Genomic DNA, 19976 nt, shown 5'->3' on the forward strand with positions numbered 1-19976 from the left:
TGAGAGATGTTGAGCACTTTTTCATGTGTCTGTTGGCCATTTGGATGTCTTCTTTGCAGAAATGTCTGTTCATGTCTTCTGCCCATTTCTTGTTTGAATTGTTCTTTAGGTTTTGAGTTTGATAAGTTCTTTATAGATTTTGGATACTAGCCCTTTATCCGATATGGCATTTGCAAATATCTTCTCCCATTCTGTCGGTTGTCTTTTGGTTTTGTTGACTGTTTGCTTTGCTGTGCAAAAGCTTTTAATCTTGATGAAATCCCAATAGTTCATTTTTGCCCTTGCTTCCCTTGCCTTTGGCGATGTGTCTAGGAAGAAGTTGCTGCAGCTGAGGTCAAAGAGGTTTCTGCCTGTGTTCTCCTCTAGGATTTTGATGGATTCCTGTCTCACATTTAGGTCTTTCATCCATTTGAGTCTATTTTTGTGTGTGGTGTAAGGAAATGGTCCAGTTTCATTCTTCTGCATGTGGCTATCCAATTTTCCCAACATCATTTATTGAAGAGACTGTCTTTTTTCCATTGGACATTCTTGCTTGGTTTGTCAAAGATTAGTTTATAATAGAGTTGAGGGTCCATTTCTGGGCTCTCTATTCTGTTCCATTGATCTATTGTCTGTTTTTGTGCCATACCCTACTGTCTTGATGATGACAGCTTTGTAATAGAGCTTGAAGTCCAGAATTGTGATGCCACCAGCTTTGCTTTTCTTTTTCAACATTCCTCTGGTTTTTCGGGGTCTCTTCTGGTTCCATACAAATTTTAGGAATATTTGTTCCATTTCTTTCAAAAAAGTTGGTGGTTTTTTGATAGGGATTGCATTAAATGTGTAGATTGCTCTAGGTAGCATAGACATTTTCACAATATTTTTTCTTCCAATCCATGAGCGTGGAATGTTTTTCCATTTCTTTGTATCTTCCTCAATTTCTTTCAGGAGTATTCTATAGTTTTCTGAGTACAGACTCTTTGCCTCTTTGGTTAGATTTATTCCTAGGTATGTTATGGTTTTGGGTGCAATTGTAAATGGGATCAACTCCTTAATTTCTCTTTCTTCTGTCTCCTTGTTGGTATATAGAAATGCAACTGATTTCTGTGGATTGATTTTATATCCTGCCACTTCACTGAATTCCTGTATGAGTTCTAGCAGTTTTGGGGTGGAGTCTTTTGGGTTTTCCATATAAAGTATCATATCATCTGCAAAGAGTGAGAGTTTGACTTCTTTGCTGATTTGGATGCCTTTTATTTCTTTTTTTTTTTTTTTTTTAAAGATTTTATTTATTTATTTCAGAGAGAGAGAGAATGAGAGATAGAAAGCACTAGAGGGAAGAGGGTCAGAGGGAGAAGCAGACTCCCTGCTGAGCAGGGAGCCCGATGTGGGACTCGATCCCGGGACTCCAGGATCATGACCTGAGCCGAAGGCAGTCGCTTAACCAACTGAGCCACCCAGGCGCCCTCTTTTATTTCTTTTTGTTGTCTGATTGCTGAGGCTAGGACTTCTAGTACTATGTTAAATAGCAGTGGTGATAGTGGACATCCCTGCCATGTTCCTGACCTTAGGGGAAAAGCTGTCAGTTTTTCCCCATTGAGAATGATATTCGCTGTGGGTTTTTCATAGATGGCACATAAAACACTGTGAAAAGTTTTAATCAAGAAAGGATGCTGTATGTTGTCAAATGCTTTTTCTGCATCTATTGAGAATATCCTATGGTTCTTGTCCTTTCTTTTATTAATGTAGCATATCACATTGATTTGAGGTTATTGAACCAACCTCGCAGCCCAGGGATGAATCCCACTTGGTCATGGTGAATAATCCTTTTAATGTACTGTTGGATCCTATTGGCTATTTTGGTGAGAATTTTTACATCCGTGTTCATCAGGGATATTGGTCTGTAATTCTCCTTTTTGATGGGGTCTTTGGTTTTGGGATCAAGGTAATGCTGGCCTCATAAAATGAGTTTGGAAGTTTTCCTTCCATTTCTATTTTTTGAAACAGTTTCAGAACAATAGGTATTAATTCTTCTTTAAATGTTTGGTAGAATTCCCCTGGGAAGCCACCTAGCCCTGGGCTCTTGTTTGTTGGGAGATTTTTGATTACTGTGTCAATTTCCTTGCTGGACCTGGGTCTATTCGGGTTTCCTATTTCTTCCTGGTTCAGTTTTGGTAGTTTATAAGTCTCTAGGAATGCATCCATTTCTTCCAGATTGTCTAATTTGCTGGCATATAGTTGCTCATAATACATTCTTATAATTGTTTGTATTTCTTTGGTGTTGGTTGTGATCTCTCCTCTTTCATTCATGATTTTATTTATTTGGGTCCTTTCTCTTTTCTTTTTCATAAGTCTGGCCAGGGGCTTATCTATCTTATTAATTCTTTCAGAGAACCAGCTCCTAGTTTCATTGATCTGTTCTACTGTTCTTTTGGTTTCTATTTCATTGATTTGTGCTCTAATCTTTATTATTTTTCTTCTCCTGCTGGGTTTAGGCTTTATTTGCTGCTCTTTCTCCAGTTCCTTTAGGTGTAGGGTTAGGTTGTGTATTTGAGACCTTTCTTATTTCTTGAGAAAGGCTTGTATTGCTATATACTTTCCTCTAAGACCACCTTTGCTGCATCCCAAAGACTTTGAACAGCTGTGTTTTCATTTTCATTTTTTTCCATGGATTTTTTAAATTCTTCCTTAATTTTCTGGTTGACCCATTCATTCTTTAGTAGGATGCTCTTTAGCCTCCATGTATTTGAGTTCTTTCTGACTTTCCTCTTGTGATTGAGTTCTAGTCTCAAAGCATTGTGTTCTGCAGGCACCTGGGTGGCTCAGATGGTTGTGTCTGCCTTCAGCTCACATCATGATCCCAGGGTCCTGGGATCAAGTCCTGCATCAGGCTCCCTGCTCAGTGGGGAGCCTGATTCTCCCTCTGCCTCTGCTTCTCTCTCTCTCTCATGAATAAATAAATAAAATCTTTAAAAAAAAAGGCATTGTGGTCTGAAAATATGCAGGGAATGATCCCAATCTTTTGGTACCGGTTGAGACTTGATTTGTGACCTAGGATGTGATCTCTTCTGGAGAATATTCCATGGGCACTAGAGAAGAATGTATTCTGTTGATTTGGGATGGATTTTCCTGAATATATATGTGAAGTCCATTTGGTCCAGTGTGTCATTTAACGCCTTTATTTCCTTGTTGATCTTTTGCTTAGATGATCTATTTCATTGAGGGGGGTGTTAAAGTCCCCTACTATTATTGTATTGTTGTCAATGTGTTTCTTTGATTTTGTTATTAATTGACTTACATAATTGGCTGCTCCCATGTTAGGGGCATAGATATTTAGATCTTCTTGTTGGATAGGCCCTTTAAATAGAATATAGTGTCTTTCCTCATCTCTTATTACAGTGTTTGGTTTAAAATCTAATTTGTCTGATATAAGGATTGCCACCCCAGCTTTCTTTTGATGTCCATTAGCATGGTCAGTGGTTTTCTATCCCCTCACTTTCAATCTGGAGGTGTCTTTGGGTCTAAAATGAGTCTCTTGCAGGTAGCATATTGATGGGTCTTGTTTTTTTATCCAATCGGATACCCTGGGTCTTTTGATTGGGGCATTTAGCCCATTTACATTCAGGGTAACTATTGAAAGATAGGAATTTAGTGCCATTGTATTGCCTGTAAGGTGACTGTTACTGCAATTGTCTCTATTCCTTTCTGGTCTACGTTACTATTTTTTAGGCTCTCTCTTTGCTTAGAGGACCCCTTTCAATATTTCTTGTAGGGCTGGTTTTGTGTTTACAAATTCTCTTAGTTTTGTTTGTCCTGGAAGCTTTTTATCTCTCCTTCTATTTTCAATGACAGCCTAGCTGGATGTAGTATTCTTGGCTGCATATTTTTCTCGTTTAGTGCTCTGAAGATATCATGGCAGTCCTTTCTGGCCTGCCAGTCTCTGTGGATAGTCTGCTGCCAGTCTAATGTTTCTACCATTGTAGGTTACAGACCTCTTGTCCTGAGCTGCTTTCAGGATTTTCTCTTTGTCTCTGAAACTTGTAAGTTTTACTGTTAGATGTTGGGGTGTTGACCTATTTTTATTGATTTTGAGAGGGCTTCTCTGTGCCTCCTGGATTTTGATGCCTGTTTCCTTCTCCAAATTAGGGAAGTTCTCTGCTATAATTTGCTCCAGTATACTTTCTGCCCCTCTCTCTCTTTCTTCTTCTTCTGGGATCCCAATTATTTTAATATTGTTTTGTCTTATGGTATCACTTATCTCTCAAATTCCGCCCTCATGGTCCAGTAGTTGTTTATCTCTCTTTTTCTCAGCTTCTTTATTCTCCATCATTTGGTCTTCTATATCACTAATTCTCACTTCTGCCTCATTTATCCTAGCAGTTAGAGCCTCCATTTTTTATTGCACCTCATTTATAGCCTTTTTGATTTCGATTTGGTTAGATTTTAGTTCTTTTATTTCTCCAGAAAGGGATTCTCTAGTATCTTCCATGCTTTTTTCAAGCCCAGCTAGTATCTTTATAATTGTCATTCTGAATTCTAGTTCCAACATCTCACTAATGTCCGTATTGATTAGGTCCCTGGCAGTCGATACTGCCTCTTGTTCTTTTTTTTTTGATGTGAGTTTTTCCATCTTGTCATTTTGTCCAGAGGAGAATAGATGAATGAGAGAACAAAATGCTAAAAGGGTAACAATGACCCCAGAAAAATATACACTTCCAGAAAGTGATCACTTTTCTGTTCATAGAGTTGCTGCTATTCTTTTCTTTTGATCTCCAGTTTGTAGGTGTTCAGAATGGTTTGATACCTATCTAGCTGAATTCCTGGCACCAGATGAAATTTAGGTCTCCTACTCTTCTGCCACCTTGCTCCTCCTCCCATCAGACCCATGTTTTGAGTTCACATTATGTTTGCATGCTCTTTTCTCTCCCCCTAAATTACTAAAAACCTAACAAAGTAAAAATCACTCATTATCCCAACATATCTTTTAAAACTATATACACTAAGAAGTGAAAATCTCCTTTTTATTCCCCTGGTCTCAGCTGCCAGGAGAAAAAAGAATCTGAATTAGTGATTTGGTTCATGATGCTCCCAGCTCTTCTTTGTGCTTATCCAGATATGTCTAGATATCCTCTTTTAACCAGAAAGTTGCATTATGTGTTGTGGCTCTTACTGCACCTTGTTTAAGAGTACGCTAAGGCCATCTTTCCAGATGAGGACATATTATTTTACCTCATTCTTTTTCATCCGTTTAACAACTGCATTATTGACGAACATTTAGTGCTTATGTTCGTCAATAAATGATGAACATTTATTCAAGTGCTTTTGCCATCACGATGTTGCCATAAGCATTCTTGTCCAGGATATCCTTAGGTTAAAAGGAAAACTGGAGGCCCCAAATGACATCACTTAGGCTAAGTCAGCAGACGAAGACTTAGTACCTAACCTAGCAGCAGTTTCAAACCCTCCCCCCGCCCCTGCCGCCACCAAGGAATGTAACCTTTAGCTAGTCAACATGGAATTTCCTGGTCAATACTAGGAAATTTACTGATAGACCCCTGCTGCTCCCCTTAAGAGGGCAACCTTGCCTAAATAATGCATTCCTTGCTAAAAAATTCCTTTCTTCTTCTTTTTTTAATGCCCTCTTTCTGCCCTTAAAACCCTTTCTTCTGTTTAGCTCAGCGGAGCTCCCCTCTACTTATTAGATGGGATGCTCCCAATTCATGAATCATTTTAATAAAGCCAATTAAATCTTCAAATTTACTCAGCTGAATTTTGTTTAACAGATTTGGTGGCAGCAGTGGGATCTGAAGCTGACTTCTGATGGCATTTAGGGACAACAAGAAACACAGTCCTGGTGCTCTGCAAGCCCTTTGAGTTCACTGTGTTTCTCGCTGTTTCTGAGGGCCATTGGTGAGTCACTCTTGGTTTTTTGTGTTTGAGCTACCATTTAATTGGCTTTCTAGTCAAGGGTTAACAGGTCAGTCTAGACTGACAGAAGGCTCTAACAGAGCACCAGTCCTTAGCCCTTGGTCCAGTCCACAGCTCCATGGTGGAATCCCTTTCCACTTCCAGTCTACAGTCCCCATTTAGTTTAGTACCTGCTGGGAATACTGGTGGCATACATCGCCTTCTCTTGACCAGTCCATGGTGCCATCTTTTGGTTACTGCTGTTGTGTTTAGGGGCTCATGTTTGTTTTGTCTTGTATTGTGTAAATAAAGCTTTGGCTAATATCCTTCAATTCTAGAGTTAAGTGCTCCACCTTCCAGCACACTTGCTTATTTTATATCTTAGAATTTTGGTCTTGGAAGTTATAAAAATATCCAAGCTTATTTTATATCCTCAAGAACTTGGCTTGGTAACCATCAGGTTGAGGGCCCCAAAATAAGGCCAAACAGAAATGTGAGTTGTGCTCCATGTATGGCTAGATATGTCCAGACAGAAATGTAAGTTAACTCCATTTGCAGCTAGGGTCCTACCAAACTGCTGCCAGCCCTCAGAGGAATTACAACCTAGAAACATTATGGCCATGATGGGGAATGTTCCAGTTGGATAAGATCATTTAAGTAGTACACTTGAAAGCAAGGGTTGCCAAATTAAACAGACGGGATACCTGTTTTAATTGGCAAGCAGACATCTCCACAAGGTTTCAAAATTCCAATATAGTTCATCAAAAGATTCATTGCAAAAGGCTTAAGAAAAATTAAAGATGTAAGAGGTAGCTTTTAAAAAAAAAAAAAAACCCATAAGACTGAGGTCACTCCTATTGCTCCCCTTTTTCCTCCTTCGAGTACTCATTCTACTAATCCTGTGTCTGAATTGTTTTTCCACTCTGAAAAGACAACACAACTGTAAACAAAAGACTGCCAAATTAATAACCTTAGAGATACCCCCATCTCTACCTTCAAAAGAGGGCCCCCTTAAATGGCCCCCCGCCCAAAGTTGACAAAATTGAGGGGTTTTCTTCCAAGCTGCTAACTATTCCTTTAAACAGCCCAGGGGACACTGGTAAATACCAGAGCCAGCTGAAGGGATCTAAAGAACTCTGGCAGAAGCCAGTGAGAGGTGAAAATTCTTACCAGAAACAGTTCTTCTGAATTACTGCCTGTAGTACCCAGTCAGGAGAGGAAGATAAAATATCTTGTTGTGCCTTCTTTTCCAAATCCAAAACCATTGTTTGTTGATCCTTTCTTTCCCAAGATTATGTATTGCCTTCTAGCTTGTCTTGTTTTGCATAAATGGGTTTGGCTTTCTGCCTGACTGGGACAAGCAGATTGTTGGTTCTTTCTTTGGGCTGTGTTTGGGAGTGGCTCTTTGCACCCTCTTTGGGGACCTGTCTTATACCCAAGGGAAGTTATGCAATACTGCCAGAAGAATTTAAAATTAGAAGTTTGTACCCAAAAGGAAAGAAAGAAATTGAGGAAATGTAGTTGCACAGGTGGATCAATCTATGATGTCATTTCAGTTATAAGCCAATTCTTGGAGGAATAGAGAGCAATGATCCTAATGTTACACATTTTTCACAAAACAGAAGTTAGCTCTAGAGGCAATTCAAAATTCACCTATTCCTTTAATAATCCCAAAACTTTCCTTGTTTATCTCAAAAGACTTGTAGATTATTGACCTTAGGAAACCCAAGCCCTTCTTAGAAGAACTTATAGTCTTTCTCTGTCCCTTGATGTATACATTTTATCATGTCTTTGAAACATAAACACAGCCCACAATCACCTGAGACTGAAGGAAAAAAAATAAAAGGGAATGAGATCTTTTTATTGTTCGTTAGTTAGTTTTTTCTTCTGAACCAGATTAGTTTAACTTCTTACCCCACCTCTCCTCTAAACCCCTCACCCCAATATTAGACACCATCCCCAACTGATCCTGTATTTAATATTGTGGAAAGTAAGTCCCAAAATGATTTAACATATTAAAAAAAAAAAAGACATTGTTCCAATGTCCACCTTTCTAGTAAATGGTAGTTTAAATGTCTGAATGACCCCTTAGATTCTGAGCTCCAAATGTAAAGAGTGTTGCTCAGTTTTCTCACCCATAAATTGGGACAATATTGTTCTTTTACTATAAATTAAGTATAACTACATGTGAAGCTCCTAATATCAATTTTAACAATGTTAGTTTTTATATCTTCCCATCAGAACAAGATACAAGGCAAAACTGTGTTAGTCATAATTCTGCAGAATACAGAAAAATATCTACAACCTGAGAATTTCATGTGGTGTAGTAATGTTGGAAATATTAATTCAGATTATCCCCCAACGTATTTCCTTATTGATACCAGGATATTGAGTTGTTCCAGGAAAGGGGGGACACAAAAATATCCTAAAAGGGTTAAGCTTCTAAACAGATACTTTGTTACTGTGGTTAGACACACCTAACATAAAATTCACCCTTTTAACCCTTTTAAAGTGTACAATTTTGTGGTGCTACTTACATTTGCAATGCTGTACAACTATCACCACTGTCTAGTTCCAGAACTTCTTCATCGGCCCAAAAAGAAACCCTGTCCCCCTTGAGCAGGTACTGCCCCTTTCCTCCCCCCTCCCCTCCAGGCTTTGACAATCTATTAATCTGCTCTCTCTATGGGTTATAAATACTTAATCTCATCCCAGAAAATGGATTTAAAATCCAATGCTCTTTGAAATTTTCAAGGCACAAGCTTTTTTTTTTTAAGATTTTATTTATTTGTTTGAAATAGAGTGAGAGAGAGAGAGAGAGAGAGCATGAGTGCAGGGAGGGACAGAGGGAGAAGCAGTCTCCGCCCTGAGCAAAGAGTCCAATGTGGGACTCGATCCCAGGACCCTGGGATCATGACCTGAGTCGAAGGCAGACGCTCAACTGACTGAGCCACCCAAGCACCCCAAGATACAAGCTTTTAAAGAGAGAAAAGTTTTTAAGAGGTCTTCAACTTAGCTCCCAGCTTCAACTTGGCTCCCAGAGCCACTTTGATATTCTGCTGATACCCATTTTTTTTTTTTTAAGAAAGGGGAGCAGTGGGGAGGGGCAGACAGGGAGAGAGACTCTCAAGCAGACTCCACACTCGGCACAGAGCTCAACACAGGGCTCGATGTCACAACCCTGAGATCGTGACCTAAGCTGAAATCAAGAGTTGGACGCTTAACTGACTGAACCACACAGGTGTCCTACGGCAGATATACATTTTATTTCAAGAAGGACAGCTACAAAAAGAATGCAACCCCACTTTCCTTCTAGCCATAGGTCAGGGGTCAACCTGAAGGACTGGAGAATATTGGGGGGACTTCACAGGCCAGTGAGAGCCACAGGGCACCCAGATAGGGAAAATGGCTTTCATCTGGACCGGGCTAGTAGGTTGATATCAGGTCTTTAACTAAAGGTTTGACTTTACCCTGTGGATAACAAAACTCCAGTGATGTGTTTTGTATTTTTTTTAAGATTTTATTTATTTACTGGAGAGAGAGCACAAGCAGTTGGGGGGGCAGAGGGAGAGGGAGAAGCAGGCTCCCCGCTGAGCAGGGAGCCTGATGCAGGGCTCAATCCCATGACCCTGAGATCATCACCTGAGCTGAAGGCAGATGCTTCACCAACTGAGCCACCCAGGCACCCTCCAGTGATGTTTTTTAAGCAGCAGTATGACATGTCTAGAAATGTGCTCAGGGAAACGTCATCCCACAGAAGAATTCACAGCTAACACATTTGCCTAAAATCCATAGTGGTCGACTTTGGTCATATTTCACACCATTGGGGAAGCTTGCTTCAGCTCAATGCCATTGAATTCCATGCTTTAGCTTTAATTAGCTGTGGGTTCTTGGGCAAGTCAGTCAGCATTCTGGGGAAGATAATCCTTCTCTGTAACTTGGGCACAATAAAACCTACCTCTTACATTGCCTGAGGATAAAACAAGAGAGTACTGAGGACCAACCTGGCACAGGGTTACTGGTTGGAGTGACTAACATTTAGAACCATGGTTCTCAACCAAGGGTGACTTTTGCCCCCACTCCCCTAGCTCCTCTGGACATTGGCCAATGTCTGGAGACATTTTTGGTTGTTACAACCCAGGCTTAGGGAACAAAACCTTTAAACTACAAACAATTAAAAGGACTCTTGTGCCCAAACTCTAGCACAACCTCTTTAATTCCAGGGACAAACATGAGTCTTAAAAATCTTCTCCACAAATAGTAAGACTTTTGCCATCCTGATGTCCTTGTAACAGGGCAACAATCTGCTCCTAAATCAGCGAAATTAAGGTGCGTAAACAATAATGGCTGTAAATGAAGTGAATAGTCGGGGCTATGGGAAACTCTAGATCCCTTGGTGCTTCTCAGCTCCCTGAAAAACCCCATGTTTTTGTTTTTTGTTTTTGCATTCCTTCACCCACCACAGTGCATTTAAGATGACTCAAATTATGAATAGACATTGGTAAGGAGACTTCTATAAAATTGCAAAAACAGTCTACCAGCTACGTCTGACTTGTCAGGTCTATAATCCTGAAAAAAATCTGTTTTTATTCCCAGAGACCTCAGACCTCCCTCTGGACCCTTTCAACACCTTCAGTTGGACTGCATTCAACTGCCATTTCATATGGGTTATCCATATGTTCTTATTACTATATGTGTGTTTTCCAGAAGAGCTAAAGCTTCCCCCTGCTACAAGGCAGATGCCCTCACACTAGCAAAGAAACTGTTAAAAAAGTACATTTCCCACTTGGGATATACCTTTCACGATCTCTGGTGATTGAGGCACCCACTTCACAGTACATATCATATGCCTTAAGAAAGGCATATGATATATCCTGAACAGCCTTAACAAAAACCTTACAAACTTCTTAAAATTTGATCAGTATACAACCTTCTGCTTATCCCTTGTCATCTCATGCTAGTATGACCAGCTACTATAGGTCTCTAATGTCTTTACTCAAGCCCATCATCAGTAGGTTAAAGAAGCCTTCCCAGGTCCCAGTTCAGAGAATCTAACTCGCTCACAAGTGAGAGCCTGGTGATTGGGTGTTCTGAAAAAGACGGCTCTCAAGCCCCATTGGAAAGGTGATCTTCCCAGTGCTCCTGTCCACTGACACTGTTGCAAAACTAAAAGGTATTGAGCCTTGGGTACACATCACACAGCTAAAGAAGGTTCCACCTGTACAGAATCTGGAGACCTCTAGTCAGATTGACAAGGAAGAAAAGCAGCTGAAATCAAGATGGACTGCCTCCACCCAAGAGGACAGATTGAGACTTCAAACGTTAATTAAGCATGAACCCCTTTCTCCTTATTTTCCTGCCCTTTACCCTCGCATTGGCCTAGAAAGATAATGCCCCCATCTTTATCTCCCAGGCTATCGTTAAGGCGGGTAACCTCTGGAATTTAGAGCAGCCTTTTATTTCAGGCTAGGAGATTTTCTAACTGCCCTACTTCCCTGGTTAGAGATAAATGTAGAGGCTAACTTCTTAATTCTTGAAATTATTGCAGAATCTGGTGCTAAGATCTTTGGGATTCTTAGATTCTCTGGGCAGCAAAGAACCTTAGATTCTCTGGCCAAAGTTGTTCTTGATAATGGGATAACCCTTGACCCCCTTTTAGTGGAGCAGGGAGGTGTCTGTGTTATGGCCAACAGCACCTGCTGTACCCGGATTAACACTTCTGGAAAAGTTGAAACTCAGTTATGTAAGATCCCTGAGCAAGCCACTTTGAGGCAGGAGGGAAGGGAGATGCAGGAGATAAGTTAACCAAAGTAAAGCCATTTTGGTTTTAGGCTGACCCTTCAATTAAAAACCAGCAAGTCATTAAAAAAAAAGTCAGAAGATCTGACTCATGGAAGACCACCAGACGATAAAAGCCACAAAAGCTTGACATTTTTAAAATTGTTCCCTGTAGGTAATTTCACAACCCTAGGACAATGGAAAAACTAAGTGCCCAATGTAAATGATAAATCCAAAGTTAAAGAGTAAGCCCCTCCCTTAACTAATTTTAAAAACATATAAAGCTTTTGGTTACAGGCAAAGGGGGATCCTCCTAAGAGAGGCTGCTACTTTGTCTATGAAGTATCTCCTTTCTCACTTCTATACCTGATAAATCTTTGGCCCTCCTTCTAAACGACTTGCTCTTGAATTCTTTCTCAAGCAAAGCCAAGAACCATCATGGGGAGGAACCCGAGGCCCTCCCTCCCACTTTTGGCTATTTTTTCTCCCATCACCCACATGTTGTCACTGCTAAGAACAAGTCCCCATACAGTATGTCCCTGTCCATTACTGTATTGATCTTCCTACTGGGGAGAGACGACCCCGACAGGCCATGGTGTTTCTCCTGGGGAGATGATTCTGCCTCGGTGACCAAGGGTGCACTAAGCCTGAGCGCTCAGAGGTACCATTCTTTATATTACACTGAGGGTGACAGCCATTGGTTCCCCTAAAATGTGCCCTCCAAATAGTGTCTGTGGCATGGGAGGGCCTTCCCACTGCTGCTGTGGAGCTTTTTCTGCCTCTCACCCACCCTCTTCCCAACACCAACGGATTCTCACGTCATAAACCCAGGTTAACAATTTATTGTCACCTTCTGTCAAGGTAGGCTCTCCCTTGGAGACCACTGACGTACTGTCTTCCTTGAACTGTATCTCCGCAGTGGAGAAGTTCTGGGTCTGGAAGCAGGCACTATTTAATACACAGAGGATAGAGACAAAACAAAGCGCAAATTCTCTCAAAATGCTTCCATTCTTTGCAAGGCAGGGGCAGATAATAAATAAATGAAGACATAAGTAAGATAATATTGGATAATGATGAGCGTTACAGAGACAAAAAGCCAGGTGAGGTGATGGAGAGTGGCCCCTAGGGCTATTTTCAGTTGGGGAGTCAGGGAAAGTGTTCCTGATGAGGTGACATTTGGGCTGAGGTCTCCGCAAAGATGTGAGCACTGCCTCCAGGCACAGGAAAGACAGAGAGGACAGTCAGTGTGACTGAAGCAGAGTGACAGGGGAAAGTGGTGGGAGCTGGACTCTGGGAGGGGACAGGGCCGCATCCTGGACGGATCGGGCCTGACACCCCCAGGACAATGAGCTAGAAGGCCTCTTCCAGCTTCACCATTCTCAAGTCCTAAATTAAGACTTAGAAAGCTCTCTACGCCAAATGTGATTCTGTAATTTGGCAACCTAGGTTGTGTGACAACCAATTTTGAATTCTCTTATTCTGATCCAAGTTCTTAATCACTATCAGAAAAGACAGTTTCTGACTTTCTTATGGCTGCAACTTTTCATACCCTATTTTTCCCCCTGGTACAACCTTATATAGCCCAAGTCTGTTAGAGGAATATTTCTGCATCAAGATTAACACAATTTACTGGTACATATCTGAATGGATATTTAGCATCTAAGTGGAGCCCAAAGGTCAGGAAATGAAGATTCTTTCTTTGTCGTCTTTTATAGACACTGTGCCTACTCCAGACCGGTGATGGGGAGGAAAGAGAAAGGCTAATTTTCCCTATTGATGCTTCTGTTGTTTCAAACTACTCCCTCTGCTGCAATCCCCCAGGCAACAAATGAAGCATTGTGAAGTCTTTAATGGTTCTCTCAATGGGCAATTATACATTTTTTAAGATAATAAATCTTGTCCATAGTGCAGCTGATTACATTCATTTATGAAAATGACTAAAAATAACGAGTTGAAATTTCTTCTGTCTGGTTATGTTGAGCGGATCATCAGAGCCATAATCGAAAGCACAGCAGACCTGGCATCAGGAGAGCTAGAGTTGAGGCCAGCTCTGCTCCGAGCAACTGATGTGACCTTGAGTAAATGATGTCACCTCTCTAAGCTCTGCGTTCTGACTTGTATGAAAGGGAGAGGAACACTGCACAGTATAGTTTGTCTCAGAGTTGATGGGGCTGGTGTGTTACAGGAAGAAGCCCCTCCAGCTTTTTACCCCGGGAGGGGCGGAATATGCATGTTTGCTTTATGACTCATCTTTAAATTGTGCACATTTGCTATATTTGTGAGATGTATGTTTCACAGTAAATTTCAAAAGCTATCAATAAATACCTGTTGATATACTTGACAAAGTAGACGCAGTATGAGTTTTCCTCTGGATCCCTTAGCAAACAGACGAAGCCTAGGTAGAAGACAAAACAATCTTTCCCCTCAAATCAAAACATGTTCTTTTAAAAAAGAGTTTAATTGAAAGAGTAATCAGTGAAAATTTCCAATGAAACAAAAGGTAGCATATCATGTTTAGTACAGCCTCCTCCCACCCTGCTCCTCCATTCCCCCCTCACTGGAGGCTTTTTAGGTTTCTTTCCATACATATTCTGGAAAGCAAAAAGCAAAGAATCCTAAAAGCAGCAAGAGAGAAGCATATAGAAACATTTATGTGCACACCACTTTTCTTACATAGATGAGAGGACATTATACATGCTGCTCGGAACTTTGCATTTTTTTCATTTATCTTGGGGATATTTTAATGTCATTCTTACAGATTTAAATGCATTTTTTTCACTGTATTTCATTCTATGGGTGTGCTACACTACATTTCACAAGACCCTCTGATAAATATTGAGGTTGTTTTTGCTCGTGCCCACATTTCTGCAATGACCATCTTTGTACTTCTATCTCCTCATGCATATATGAATATATCTGAAGAATAAATCCCAAAGTGCAATAGATGGATCAGATGGTAGACCCACTTAAATTTTAGTAGTTAATTGCCAAAATGCCCTCCAAAGGGATAGTATGCCTTCATACTTGATCAACAGGTCGAGAGAGTGCAGCCCTTCTGGCCAATCCCATGAGAAGTGCTCTGTTAGCCTTTTTATTAACAAATCTAAGAGGTGGGAAATAGCATTTCATCATTTGAATGTATTTCTTTAACTATAAGTGAAAATGAGGCACTCTTTTTTTTTTTTCTCTGAACTTCCTATTTGGGCCCACTGTCCATTTTTCTTTTGGTTTCTTATTCCTTATTGCTTTGTAACAGCTCTTTATATACTAGCCCTTTGCAATTGTTTTCCAAGGTCTATGGTTCTCATTTGTTATTGGCTTATAGTATTTCACCTCTTGCCGAAATTTAAAATTATTAGACAGTCGAATTTATACATTCTTCCTATATAGTATGGGGGTTGTTTCTTCCATGGAAAATTCTTTCCTACTCTAATGCCATTATAAATTTTTCCCCAGATTAGTAAGTCGGAGGGGGAGACAAACCATGAGAGACGATGGACTCTGAAAAACAAACTGAGGTTTCTAGAGGGTAGGGGGTTGGGGGGATGGGTTAGCCTGGTGATGGGTATTAAAGAGGGCACGTTCTGCGTGGAGCACTGGGTGTTATGCACAAACAATGAATCATGGAACACTACATCAAAAACTAATGATGTAATGTATGGTGATTAACATAACAATAAAAAAATTAAAAAAAAATTTTCCCCAGGTTTTCTTCCAGTGCTTTTCTAAGTTTGTTTTTCACTTTTAGCTGTTTTATCAATATTGCTTAATGGACTTATTTAGTGTAAGGAGTGAAGGAAGGATTCAACTTTTTGCTTTTCCCCCAGATGTCTATCCAGCTGTCTCAAATCCATTTCTTAATAAGTTCTCTCCAAAATTTTGAAGTGTCACATTATTGGGGTCTAAAAATTACTGAATCTATAAGTTGAAAATAATTGGATGGTAAATTGATAAATTAACTAAGTCATTCTTGGCATGTTTAAGGAACTATCTAATACAATAGCATAAATAGCATGTGCTTACTATGTGCCGGGTCCTGCTCTGAGTGTGTTACATGTATTCACTCATTTAATCCACATAACCATGGTAAAAGGTAGGTGCTATTAGCTCCATTTACAGATAAGAACATAGAAGCACAGAGAGGTTAAGTAAGTACCCTCCGATCACACTGCTTGTGACTGGCAAAGCCATGACTTGAACATAGGCAGGCTGACTTCAGAATCCCTGCTTCTGTCTACACTCTCTTTTGCCTCCACGATATGGAAGATACTTTTGTGGGTGCTTCCGAGATGGTTCTAAGAACTTCACATAAAATGATTTCACTTACTCTTCACAACAATCCTAAGAGGTAAGCACTGTTCCTATCTCCATTTTGTGGGTGAGCAAACTGAGGCAAAGTGTAGCTGGAAGACAGAAAGGGAAAAGAGAGTGGTGCGAGATGAGTCCAGAGATGGAGGGTTTTCATTCTATCTTTAGGGCAGCAAGGAATCACAGGAGTATCTGAATCAGGGCTGACCCACTCAGATTTGGTCTTTGTGACGTTCTCTGGGAGCAGCATAGAGAGTGGATGGGGGGAAGGGGCTGCAAAATGGGTGCGGGGAAACCAGATACCGGGCTCATACCATGCTGCAGCGATCGCCTACCACAGGCAGCCGTCCAGTGATGAGTAGGTAGTATCCACAAGGCATGAGAATGACTCCCATCTGGGGCAGCATCCATGTGCCAGGGACAGAACTCAAGATAGGTGCTTATAGTGTTTACACTTTTCAGAGGAAACCAAAGTGTCCAGAGGTCGAGTACCTTGCCTGTGCTCGCCCACCTAGTAGGTGCTTACTCCCAGCCACCAAGCCTACCCTCTTTATTCAACCCCCATGGAGATTGAGCCCTTCAGATGCTGGAGGGCTGGCTCATGACAGCCTCGAAAACTGGATTTAGCAATTCCTTCGCCATCCTCTGTCTTCTCAGTTGGAAAGAAATCAAGGATATTTGGTTGACAATATTGATAGATGAACTTCTGTTATCATGTATCTTTAGGTCTTTTAAGAGGTTCTCTTTCAGCTGAGGTTAACTTTTCCTCAGACTTTTGCATGTTCTCCTGAGATTACTTTGTGAATCTTTATAACTGCTCTTGTCTGGATAAAGGTCAAGTTCAGGGCCCACTGTCTTCTGTGCTGCTATTAACCGCCCTCTCTCCCTGCAGATCCGGGTGATGGTGGACCTCTGCAACAGCACCAAGGGCATCTGCCTGACAGGTAGGCCGGCCTGGCACTGAGGTGCTCACACTGCACACACGTGTGCTTGCCAAAGGGCCAGGGCAAAATGAACACCTAAGAACACTTGTGGGTTATAAAAACACATATTGGTTTATTTTACCAGATGTTTTTAATGAGCTGAAAATCAATTGTAATATAATTATGAAAAATAATATTTTTGGTATTGCCATAGAAATATAGCCCTGGAAAATAACTAGGTCTTGGATAATTAGAAACTTGTGGTACCTTGAACGGGGGCCATAGATGTTTTCCTTACTCACATTAATTTTTAAAAGAGAAAAGAAAGAAAGGGGTATTCTCTTACCAGAAGTAATTATTTCCTTATACATATGGCATGAACAGAAAGTTCTAGAAGCAAACTGCTAATTAGTCAGGAAAACACTCTCTGTGAAGAGTGTTCTGTGTGTGGTGTCTACCATGTGCTAGGCGGCTCCCCTCCACTCAGGAAATCAAGGACAAATAGACCAGAGAGAATCAAAAAGGAGGCACATCAAGCCAAGGGACAAAGAATGGCTTATGGGTTGGACAGGGGAAGAGGAGAGCGCTGTTGATAGACCCATGTGCACCTGAACCTAAAGTGTCCTGCCTCTTGCCTGAGGGGGTGTGCCTGCCTCCTGTCTGAGGAGGGGTGCCCGAGTCCTGCCTGAGGGAAGGGTGCCTGATTCCCCTCTGGGGTGGGGGAGTGCCTGATTCCTGCCTGAGGGGGGAGTGTCTGCCTCCTGCCTGGGAGTGGGTGCCTGCCTCCTGCCTGGGGGTGGGTGTCTGCCTCCTGCCTGGGAAGGGGGGTGCCTGATTCCTGCCTGGGGGTGGTGGTGCCAGATTCCTGCCTGAGAAGGGGCTGCCTGATTCCTGCCTGAGGGGGGGAGGTGCTTGCCTCCTGCCTTCAGAAGCTTTGGGCAAGGAAGAACACAGACCCCAGAATGGTCACCCAATTTGTTTTACCCCAGACTGAGGAAGGCTCTGGCCAGGCCCAAGGATGGGCCTACGGAGCCTGATTTCAGACACAGCTATTTCCCTGCCTCTCCCCCATTCTGAGGAAATGGGGAAATGATTTTGCATTAAAAGTCTAATATGGAGTAAATGCACAGCTCTCATGAACTTTAAAACATAACCACAAGATTTTTTTTTTTTACTAGTGGTATTTTTTATTGACATTCTAAACCCACACAAACATTAGTAATCTAGATAACTAGATTAGTAAAATTACATAATCTAGAATCAATGAACTAGAATGAAGAAACTCGATAAAATCAAACCTTGAGGTACATATTTTTCTATAGAATTTAAGTACTTCACAGTGGCTGATTTATGAGCAATTGTAGAAATTTTGTGTTTTGAATGTTGTTTTGAGATTAAAAAAAAAAAACAAAACACGCTGATGCTGCATAACCACAAGATTTTGAAGCCAGATGAATCTTCTGTTGAACCTTCTTGGTGTCTGGCCTCAGGCCCTGGGGAGGTCCCGTTGACAGGGCGCCACTGGCGGAGGTTAAGAAACCCTGCAGTGTGCATCCAGCCCTGAGAACCCTCATCCTGTGTGTCAGCATTCTCCCCACCACCACTCATTACCTGCCCTGCACTAGGAACTCAGTGGGAGTTTGCTGAACGACTAGACCTGTGGTTTATGGAAGTGATTAAATCGGGGCGGCGGGCTGGTAAGAAAGATCCTTCCCTGAGGAACCCCGAGTCCACAGTCTGCCTCTTGTTTGCTTAGTTTAGTTTTAGAGAGAAATGCTGTAATCCTGTGGCTTCTTGGGAAATGCTAATTGAATTACTCAAGTCACATTTCGGTCCTCACAGAAAATTAAGTGTCTTTGGAACAGCTTGGTCCTTCATTCTGAAACTCTTGTGTCTGAAGCACCTTTCTTCCATCTTTGGAAGTCCTTTTCAGAGTTCCCCTGTGTGATAGTAATGAGCGCTGGAGAAATGCTCAGATGGATGGAATTACAGGCACAAAAGCCCCGTTGAGAGGCACAGGAAAAGCCTCTTCCTTTTTGATATTTATTATAGAAGTGATAGAAGGAGAGCCAGGCTGTTCAGTGAATGCAGATGGAGCTGTCAAGACCACTTAGGGAAGATTGGGGGGTGGGGGGGTGGGAATCGCATCTGTGCTGGAAATGAGTTGAGGAGGTTATTCTTTGGCACCTTGAAATCTTTTCAAAAGCCAGCACCTTCTCCTTTCATGCCAGCTTGAAACTGGGCCCCCTTTTAACACAGCAAGCTCTTCAATTAAAACTTAGGTGTGAAAAGTACACATTGCCTAGTGAGGTTGTACCTTGGGATAGACCATGCTGTCTGGACAGGGGGCAGGAAGGGGACAGGACCCAGGACTGAATTGGCAACTGCAGGGGGGAAGGGCAGAGAGCCTCGGTCCAGAGCCCCGAGAAGAGGCTGCCAGAGCAGACCCTGGGCTTAGGGCCCGAGGCCTGAGCACAAGATCTAGCTTTACACTGGACTCATCTTTGAAAAAGCAGGCACTGTGACTTGAGGCTGATCTAGCTGTGACCACGAAACCCCATCCCTGTTCCTTTTTCCTGGAGGCAGCTGTCGTTGCTATGGGGACAAGGACAGAGGTGTGCAGCCTGTAACCTCTCCAGCAAATAGTGAGGGCAATTCAGAGCTAGAGTACTTAAGAGTTTTTGCTAGTGCACAGTTTGTGCTTTTGAGCACACACAGCATGCTTTTCTGGATGCATCCTATCCCCAAGCCCAGATTTCCTTGGGACCCCAGGAACATATCTTCTGGAAAAGCAGGGGTCTTGAAGAAGGCAGGTTCTTGGGTAACTCTTCACTTCCAGTGGCCTCTGCATGTGGGCCTTTTCGGAAAATCTCTAAACCATCACATTACTGAACTGCTTATCAGAGCTGAGGTGCTTCAAAGCCACAGTGCCTGTTCTCCTTCTGGCCAAGGGACTCCAACCCTGTGATGGTACTAGTTACTGCTCCCTATCCTGTACCCAGGCGGACGCTGAGAATGGACCAGAGCCACCACGGAGCATGGCCTCATGTCATTCTTTTCCAGCGTTCCAGAAAGCTGTGC

At 41.8% G+C, this 19976-nt stretch overlaps 1 protein-coding gene across 2 annotated transcripts in view; it reads left to right on the top strand.

Moving 5' to 3' along the window:
• The window catches only part of GLDN (gliomedin), a 66344-nt gene that overhangs the window by 20371 nt on the left and 25997 nt on the right, over nt 1-19976 (top strand). For both annotated transcript variants that reach the window (XM_073877452.1, XM_025884244.2), the window contains exon 2: nt 16865-16916. In XM_073877452.1, the coding sequence (XP_073733553.1) occupies nt 16865-16916 (52 nt within the window). The remainder of the gene's footprint in view (nt 1-16864; nt 16917-19976) is intronic.

Source organism: Callorhinus ursinus, unplaced genomic scaffold, assembly GCF_003265705.2.
Source record: "Callorhinus ursinus isolate GAN/ISIS: 27379988/994484 unplaced genomic scaffold, GSC_fseal_2.0 scaffold25, whole genome shotgun sequence".
NCBI classification, from domain to species: domain Eukaryota; kingdom Metazoa; phylum Chordata; class Mammalia; order Carnivora; family Otariidae; genus Callorhinus; species Callorhinus ursinus.